This window comes from Plasmodium brasilianum, chromosome 12 (genome assembly GCF_023973825.1).
Source record: "Plasmodium brasilianum strain Bolivian I chromosome 12, whole genome shotgun sequence".
Taxonomy (NCBI): Eukaryota; Apicomplexa; class Aconoidasida; order Haemosporida; family Plasmodiidae; genus Plasmodium; species Plasmodium brasilianum.
The window spans coordinates 787687-798025 of record NC_090125.1 but is presented as its reverse complement, the minus strand read 5'-3'; the positions used below and the strand labels follow the sequence as shown (position 1 = coordinate 798025).

At 25.5% G+C, this 10339-nt stretch overlaps 3 protein-coding genes across 3 annotated transcripts; 1 reads left to right on the top strand and 2 right to left on the bottom strand.

Annotated features, from left to right (window-relative positions):
* Positions 1–313: 313 nt before the first annotated feature.
* On the top strand, positions 314–1930 carry MKS88_004153 (uncharacterized protein; the record flags this gene model as incomplete). The annotated part of the gene is made up of 4 exons (XM_067217305.1): positions 314–1009; positions 1286–1363; positions 1544–1573; positions 1808–1930. The coding sequence occupies 4 exons, from the start codon at positions 314–316 to the stop codon at positions 1928–1930; spliced, it is 927 nt and encodes a 308-aa protein (XP_067071747.1).
* A 333-nt stretch (positions 1931–2263) lies between these two features.
* MKS88_004152 (UDP-N-acetylglucosamine pyrophosphorylase) lies at positions 2264–4078 on the bottom strand (the record flags this gene model as incomplete). The annotated part of the gene is made up of 1 exon (XM_067217304.1): positions 2264–4078. One exon carries the CDS (start codon positions 4076–4078, stop codon positions 2264–2266), a length of 1815 nt encoding a protein of 604 aa, XP_067071746.1.
* A 1239-nt stretch (positions 4079–5317) lies between these two features.
* On the bottom strand, positions 5318–7462 carry MKS88_004151 (kelch protein K13; the record flags this gene model as incomplete). The annotated part of the gene is made up of 1 exon (XM_067217303.1): positions 5318–7462. One exon carries the CDS (start codon positions 7460–7462, stop codon positions 5318–5320), a length of 2145 nt encoding a protein of 714 aa, XP_067071745.1.
* Positions 7463–10339: the final 2877 nt, after the last annotated feature.

Here is a 10339-nt window from a genome sequence, read left to right as displayed (position 1 = left end):
TAATAAGCAACAAGTAATGACTATTTCTCACATGTCGTGAAAATATTATTATGCTGCAAAGATCACACGACTATTTTTTCTTTTGGCGAATGTTAAAGAAACTAGTTTTTGTGTTTTTCGTTGTGCTTCAAAGTCTTCTAGGCTGACACAGTTTCAATTTATAAAAATAGTTAACCTTTCCCGTTTTCGCTATCTTTTTACTGTATATCCTTACATGTACATATATTTGCATATGAATATACACACATATTTATATACACACGTAAATTTGTACTCACAATAGGCATACATGTGCATCCCTGGTCTTTGATAAATGTGCGGGCTACTAAGAGGGAAAGCCTTCATTAGTGCAATCATTTTAGTATACATAAATTTAAAACATGTTTTAAATAAAAAAAAAAAGAATTACATGTATATTAACGATGCTACTTTATTCAAACCAAACGGAAAGGAAACACATAGACAGCCTTTGTACATTCTTAAATATAAAAAGTATACCAAGGAAAAAAAAAAAAAAAAAATATGTGTCGATAAATTATTCGAGTCGAACAATGATAGACCAGAGAGGAAATTTGAATGCTATGAATTAAACATAAGAAATGATAAAAAATTTCCCAAGTATGCAAAAAAACCAGTAAATCCAATGTCAAATTTATTTTATTTTTCGCCTTTTAAGAATATTATAAGTAGTTTTGAACCAGTCAACTATAATATAAAAAAAAAATTAAGAGAAGATGGTTTTCAGTTTCAAAATGAAAAAAGTGATTCTAATATTTTCCCATCCCTAGATGATATTATAAAAGATGGGGATCCATCAACAAACAGGCATTTCTACAGAAGAAAAAAATTAAAAAGTATATTATATAGAGACCCATTTAGGTTTGTTAAGGCAAAAAAAATAGTCGAAAAATATAATAAGAGAGCTCCACCAGATAAACAAATTAATTACGATATGTTCAAGTGCGATATTTTTTATGTGCACTCTGATGGAACTATAATGAATATTGAGGTAAGCGCTTGTTGAAAAAAAAAAAAAAAAAAAAAAAATTAAAATAAAATAAAGTAATGCATGTGAACCATAAAAGCAGCAAATGGGGAAATAATATAGTGCAGGAAGTACACGCATGTGCTCATACGTGTGCAAATGTATGTATATATATTTGTACATATGCGTACATATTCGTGTATGTTTTATTGAGGGAATATAACATTTCCGTCTGTTTCGCATAGTGATATTTTTTACCTTTTCCATGACTCCTTATTTATGTTTATCTTAACCATATAGGAGAACAGGCCCCCATGTGACAAAAAACTGGAGGAAAGCGAAAAGAACAAGGAGCCACGATTTGTTGTAATGGCAGCGGTAAACGAAAAATAGGAATTACTATTACTCACAAATGTATATCCATATTTATATATTTTCTTATTTTCTTTAAGTCACTTATGTTTCAAATTTGTGTTCATAATATGTAATAAAATTGCCGCATCATTTTATTATACTTCTATATATTTATTCTCCTTTTTCTAAAAAAATTTTGCACAGCCAGGACATGCCAAAAAACTGAACCTGAAGGTATAAGCGGACACATACATACGTATATACACATATATACATGTGCAAATACATGTATATATGTGTATGTTTATATGTATATGTACATGTGTGTATTTATATAAGTGTATGTATTTATGTGTATGTAAGTATACGTCCGCATAATAAACAAACAAATTTGGATCACCTAACATGCTTAATGCTTTTTCAGCTCATTACTGTTTGCATTATTTAATTTTACACTTTTCTTTTCAGGTTGGTGATAAATTCCCTGCTATTAATGAAGAGGAGAAGAAAAAGGTGTTCGATAATCATTTTGCCATGCCTAAGAAAATAAGAGACCCGTTGGTCCTACCTGATGGAAGAAAAATCCCGTAAAAAAATTTTCTCTATCGTATACAAAAAGGAAATAAAGAAGTAGCTTGGATGTAAGTAAAACTATACACACTGTAAAAATATGTATTTGTTTAATCGATATATCGATATTTTTAACTGTTTAAAGAAACGGATTTGCATCTACTCTTTTGCTACTTGGCAATTTTCCCACTTAGCAATTATTGCCATTCGATTACTACTTTACATTTTTGTGCAAACATACTTGCTTATTTTTTTCGAAAAAATCAAAGCTGCGGTGAGCACGTTCCTATGGGAAAAACTCCGTTACGAACAAGAGGCCGCTAATGGTAGAATGTAAAAAGGGGGTATGGAATATCAGGTAGGATGCCTATTAAGAGTATATGGCAAATATATATTTTTTTGTTCAGGTAAATTAAAAAAAAATGTTCCATCATAAGACACAAGAGGAGATATTTCACAAAAGTTAAGTGCGTTTTCGGAGTTGTCAATTATATTGTAATTTTTATTTAAAAGCCAAGATTTGTGTAAATTACTTAAATTTTTTTGTGCGCTCATTATATCGTCTCCACAATCATTATTACTACCATTATTACTTTCTATATTAGTGCCATCATTAGTACCACTATTATTACCATCACTGTTGTTATTACTCTTATTTATCTTTTTTTTTATTGGACTAAATTCGTCTTGGCGAGAAATTTCAAATGATAAAATTTTCCTGGCATATTTAAAAACATCGAAAATAAAATACTCATAGCAGTACACATTGGACGTAATAAATGCGCTTTTTTCTTTATTGTTTACAGTAAAATCGTAAAATTGTTTCTTCCTCAATATTTTATGTAATTTCATTTTTTCGTATATTTTATTCTGAACAATGTGTTGTAAGAAGTCGAGTGAAAATATATGATGACACATATTTCCATATTGAAATAATTCTGAATTATTTAACAAATAATCACTTAATTCTGTATATTCACATACAGAAAATGTGTTATTATATGTATCACATGATTTTTTTTTTTTTTTTTTTTTTATTTTCTCCTTTGTGCAAAATATACCCATTGATTCATGCTCTTTTTTTTTAACCGCTTTATTAGCAATATCACATTTAAAAAACGAGCAGAAACCAACTAATACAGGATCCGCTATTTTATTTAACACATTATCAATACTTACAATTTGAACATACTTTATATTATTTTTTATCATATCGTCTATTATGCAATTTTTATCCAGTGCTTTAAATATAGATCCATTGCCACTTGGGACTGTTAATAGCTCATTGGGGTTTGCTAAAAGTATATTAAAATTTATATCTGTACTATAATTATCACACTGTTTAAAGAATTTTATATTTTCTTTTTTTAAATTAAAGAAGTTATTCTCTTCTAAGTATTTAACTGTTATATCGTGCGTATAGTTAGATGTCATAATGTATGTATAAATTGTAACATTCTTTTTTTGTGCTTTTACTTCATTTGAATTCATTATTTTTGTTTCCCCTTTTTTATCTTCTAAAAAAAAAGCTTTCAAGCAAGGTACACACTTGGTGATACCATTGTAACTGGCATAAATGGCATCATGATTGCTATTATTTTTGTTACTGTGCGCATTGCTATGAATTTTACACTGGCAGTACTTATACGCATGTTGTAAATTATTAGATGCCACCAACGAATCAGATAAAGAACAATATTCCTCTAAAAATTTAATCTTCTCAAAATAAAATTGAAAAAATGTTTTATTTAATAAAGGAGTAACTTCTATCAACCCTTTTACCTTATTCAATCCAAGCCTTGAACCTAAACCACCTGCTAAAAATAAAACAGCAACTTCATTTCTTTTAATAGATTCTATACCTTCATGTTTCAACTCACTAATGATATTTTCTTTTTTATACATATTAATAAATATGCATCCATTTTCTACATTTTTGCATTCATAGATATTGTCTATATCAACAAATTTCGGGGCATGTATCATCATACATTCTTCTTTTTTTTGTTTTTGTTCGTTTTCTATATTTTTTATTTCATTTAATTTTTTTAAAAAAAATTTCATATCGTCTATATGTAGATTCTTAAGACTGCCAAGCGGTGAATATTGCAAAAAATCCCACAAACGGAATTGACCATATTCCTTTAATACTGTTAAATCAGTTACCATTCTAAAAAAAATACGAAAGAAAAAGAACTCCCCCTGCCCGCACATGAATATATATACACACAAATGCGTATGTATACATATATGTATATGTATATGCGCTGTACTGGTTAGTGGAAGTGGCTTATCTCCTAAGATTAACCTGAGCACACGGTTACTACAAATTTTAGTTATGTATAACAAAAAAAAATAAAAATGATGGATGTGAATAATTTTAATTAAGGGTGAATCAAAATAAGCCCGCTTCTTTTTACTTATACTACAGGAAAAAGTGGAGTGTGCACTGCAAAAAGTCATTTATGATTTAAAAATATACCAATAGTTGACCAAAACAAAAAAAAAAAAAAATAAAATAAAATAAAAAATAAAATAAAAAATTATAGAAATAAAACCATATTTTCTTTTTTTCTATTTTCACTTGAGGAATCTATGGCATCTCATGAACAGTTATAACTAACTACGGTTTAACTATTTACCAAATTGCTCATTTTGTTCTTTTTGTAATTGTACATATATATATATGTATGGGTATATATACATTTCAATTGTCTTCCCCGCTTGGAAGCGTTTTCGTTAAAACATAAGGAATGAAAGAGGTTAAAAAATTAAGCAAAAATGTTTTGTAAAAAAAAAAAAATGTATCATGAAAATAGGATAAAATTGGGGAGATGTTAAAAGTTAATAAAAAAAAAGAAAAATACAATAAAACAGAAAACATACAATAAAATAAAATAAAATAACAGAACATACACGAATAAGCCCATTTTAATGCTTAAAAACGAATAAACTGAATTTATAAGTTCAGTAATTTAATATTAAAAATTATGTATTAAATAACGAATAAAAGGGTTGGATATAGAATTAAAAAAAAAATAATAATAACTCTCCTGCATAAATAATATTTTATAAGAAGAGTGTAAATCACTATATAAATGTACAAATGAATGATATCATTTTCTCACATGGGCATCTCGTTCAACTTTTTAAATGGATCCGCATGGGTGTACACACCCATACATATAGAATCATAGCTTAATAGGTAAGTGTAATAACCTTTTTTTTTTCCAAACAACACAATCACTTTTTTGTGCGAATCGACGCATATATATATATATACATATAAGAACGTATAACTCCTTCGCGTTATGCACTACTTACCTAATAACGCGTATAACATATGCGCAGGTCATACGTGCGCGTGTGGATATACGAAAAAATTGCACCTGTTATATGTGAGCAATCTTATATGTTGGCTATCAGCACAGAATGCCCAAATCTTGGAACAAGCAGAGAAGGCCCAATTTGCCATTCATTTGTGTCTGGAGAAAAAAAGTGACACGAATTTAATACTTCTCCATTTTCTCCTCCTGTAATTATATAGGAATCTGACAAAGTAGATGCTCCAAAATTCATTTTTTTTTCTGGAACACCATTTAAAAATTGCCATCTTTTATTAAAAGGTTGATATTGCTCTACTGAATCTAAAATATTATGTTCATTATCAATACCTCCAACGACATATATTTGATTTAAGTAATTAAAAGCTGCACCTGAGCTTCTAGCTTCTAATAATGCATATGGAAATTGTTCCCATTTATTCATTTTTTCTTCATATACTTCAATTGAATTTAATCTCTCTCCATTTGTTCCACCTATAACATATATTTTATTGTCAAAAGCTACACACATGGATGAAGATCTTGGAGTATTTAAAGGTGCAATTTCTACCCATGCTTTCATCCGATGATCATAAGCTTCAACATTTGGTATAATGGAGGAACCATCATAACCACCAATACAATAAATTCTACCATTGGATGTAACACCACAATTATTTCTTCTTGGTATATTTAAATTACTTGAAACAAACCATGTATCTCTCAAACGATCATACACTTCTGTTTCAAATAATGCTTTATAATCATAATTATTTCCTCCGAATACATACAAGAAATTGTTTAAAACTGCACTACCGAAATATGCTTTTTTAGTGGACATTGGTGTACACATACGCCAACATTGCTGACTAATATCTAACAATTCCATTGAATTTAAATATTCAACTCCATCAAAACCACCTATACAGAATACTAATGGGAAGGGTAAAAATTTAATACCATAAAATTCTGCCTCTTTTAATAATGCTTCACTTTCACTCAAATCTTTTGGTATTGGAACAGTTAAAGGATTTCTTAAGAAGTTTAATATAATTCTAAATAATTCACTATCACGATCTAAAAATATTCTACCCTGTTTATCTCTTGTTACATGATATCTACCACTTAATAGTTTTTCTATAAAAGAATCTTTCTGTTGAGTTAACGTATGTCTGGATGTTTCAAAAATAGCTCCCCCAACGTTAATATCTATCATAGTTTCAGTTGCAATATTTGCATCAACAATTTTTTTTTTATCATTTTCAAAATTTTTATATTCTTGAAAATACTTCTCTTTTTCCAAATAGAGAACTAATTTTATTTTATCTATTTCTTGAAGGAATCTCAATCTTTCTTCATCAAATCTTTTTCTATGTTCTTCTTTTTCTTTTTTAATTTGTTTATAGCCATTAGATATATCAATGTCCAACTTCTTTCTTTCATCATGTATTTTCTGCTCTTCTATAATTTTCCTATTTTCAATTTCTTTGTATAACCGTATTCTTTCCATTTCTAATTCCTTTTTGTCTTTAAACAATTTATCTTTTTCTCGTATAAAATTCATCTGTGTCTTCTTTAACCAATTTATAAAAGTGATTCTTAAATCACCTACCATGTTTTCAAAATCACTGGAATCACTTAACTCGGTTTCGATTATTTTCTTTTCATATGTATCATTAATATTATTATTTGTATTCGTAAACTTTTTTAAATTATTCATTGCATTTTCCTCGTTCGCATTTAAAGATGCTGTTGCGGCATCCATAAAAATTTCTTTTTTCGTGTTATTTTTTACGGATATGTTCACATTATTATTACTTGCGTCCGTTAAGTTCATGTCTTTACTCTTCGACATAAACATCGAATCACTTTTATTTAAAAATTTATTTAAATATTTATTACTAATATTTTCTTTTGATAAATTATTAAAATTTTTTGAAAAATTACTTGGTAAAAAATCTTTTTTCGTATCAAAGTTTGAATCTAATACACTCAAATCTATCGACTCTAATAAACTATCTTTCATGTTTACAAAACTGCTATTATTTAATGCAAAACTATTATTTTCTGTTTTTTCATTTTTATCGCTTGTCATATTCATAAATGAATTAGACTCATTTTCACTACTACTTTCACTTCTGTCATCGCTGTTGCTGTTAACACCGGATTCTCTATCATACGTGACAGAAAAATTTGAAATACTGTTGGATTTTATTTTTTCTCCTTCCATTTTTTATGACTCTAATGATGTACATTTCGTAAGTGTGATTTCATCGGTTACTCTGTTTTATACTTCGTTTTATTATTTTGTCGCTCTGTTTTATATTTTGTTCTATTTGTTTTATTTACTAAAAAATTAACAAAAATGGTGTTTGCCAAAGAAACAGAAATATACTATACTACATAAAGATAGAAAAGCAAAAAATAAGCATAAAACCTGTACATATTTATTTCTAATATGTTATATATATATATATATATATATATATACAAGTACATATATGTATGTTTAAAATATGTTATAATTCTTTCTCTTCTGAATGTTTAAAAATATATATATAACATAAGACAAGGAAGAGTAAAAAATAAAACATATTTTTTTTATGTAAAACTAAAAAAATAAAATCTACAATATCATATTGGTTATTATATAAATACAACAAAACTGTTAAAACAAGTATTTTAAAATTACATTTTAACAAAATAAAGTACGTGCAAAGTAATAAAACAAAGAAGTTTTCTCATTCTTCCCTATTCAATCATATATGCATATAAATATTATACATATACATACATTTGTTTATAGATAGCATATATCCATATAAAATAATTAACACAAAAAAAATTTATGCATATTATAAAAAATTATGAAATAAAAAAAGGTAAAAATATTTAAAACAATAGAATTCATACATTTAATAATTTTTTTTAAATGAAAAAAAAAATTAAAAATAGAAAATTAAAAAACAATAGTTTATATAATATTAATTATTCATTTTTTTATTTTTATATTTATTATATCTATTATTATACTAATTAATCATATAAAATATAAATATATATATTATTTATATAATGTATGTAAATAGAATTATTAAAAGAAAAAAAAACTTGCAAAAAAAAAACAGAAATATATGGCTTCAGGAATGTTTTATTATGATCATATTTTCTTATTGTTTCATTTTCATATATCATTATATATATATATTATTATATATTACATATATAGACAAAATGTATATTTAGAATATTATTATGTATATTCAACATATATTATATATATATATATAATATGCATTATTCTGTAGGAAAAAAGGATTTTTTGTTTTATTTTTTCCTTTATAAAAAAATTAATATTATATATACATAGTAAAAATATGTTATTAATTAATATAAAATTAAAAAAAAAATAAAATTCTAAAATTTTATTCAAAAAAGTAATGAAATTATATTATGCACGAACAAATTTTGTCATACTTGTTCCATGCCGATTTTTACCTTAGTGCTAGTATATTAAAAAAATTATCACACAAATTTTTGAAAATAAACGAGACAAATATATGTATAGAGGGAAATAAATATGTACTCTTGAAAATAATATTTTTTAAGTGTTTTATGACAACGGTTTTTTCATATTTCATTTGTATTATTTATAAATTCGTAAATTTTTGTTTTTTGTATTACCATACAATTATTTTGTTACATATTAATTCACTATTTTGCTAATTTTAAATTGTTTTAATGGGTAAAAATATGAACAGTTCATATACAAATATATGGATAGCAATAAAAAAGGTCAGCAAACGCAAATGGAAATACATAATAACATAAACACGTATATGTACGTATATATATATATATATATATATATACACATTTTAAGTGGGATATGTCATAATACTAAATCTTCTTTCCAATTTATTATTAATATATGCCTTAAATAAAAATAAAAAAGGAAATATATTACACGTAAAAAGAAACAAGCATTTAAATATATTAGTATAATGGTTAAGTTCGAATTAACGAAATAATTACTGTTCTTTATTTAGTAGTGTTTACGTATCTTTTTTGTCGTAGTTACTAAATTGTTCAGATAACTATGAAGTTAATTTACTTAAACAATATTACATGTTCAGAAAATTATGCACAAATATTATACAAGGAATGAATAAAAAAAAACAAATTTGCTCGCAGAATTTATATATGAAAATTACCTTTTAAAAATCATAACATTTTAAAGGACCTTAAATATATATATATATATTATATATATATATATATATATATACATATAAATATTTATTTATTTGTGTAGATATAACTGTAAAATATTTACGGAAAATATTATTTTTGAAGTGCTATTTTTATAAAAGAAAAAGACTATTTTGTATAATAAGAAATTGTGTTTGGTTGTACACAAAAAGTATGAATAGTCCGGCTTAAAATGCAAAATAAAAAAAACTAATAATGCGTTTTTTATTATATGCAAAACGGATAAACATATATATATATTTATAATGAAACCTTTTGCGTTCTCCACTTTATAATATGAATAATAAATAATATAGAGAAAATGAAGAAATTATTTTAAAGTACAGCTGGTATTATCCCACAGATGTGTAATTTTTTATTATAAATATTTTAAATGTTAACATATAATAAGCATATATAAAATGACGTATTCGCATATATATATATATACCTATACACACATGTACATACATACATATATTTTATAAAGAACCTGCATATTCAAATATATAAAAACGCGTTTATAAATTGGTTCCCTTTAAATTACGAATTTATTGTTACTGTGATAACAATATTATACGCTATACAGGAGAAATAGTTGTATACACAAGGGTTTATTGCGTATTATTTCTTTTTCTTTTTATTTGTTTCTCCAAGTTAAATATCTTCAAAAAAAATTATATTATACATACGCAATAAAAAAAAGGAACAAAAGTTATCGTACAAACTCACCAATTACACAAAAATAAAAGAGCGAAAATATTTAAAGTATATACAGAGAATTTTAATTTAACTTTATTAAATTGTAAAGAGACACTATTCAAAATTAAATAATTAGAACCTTTAAAATAGCAAA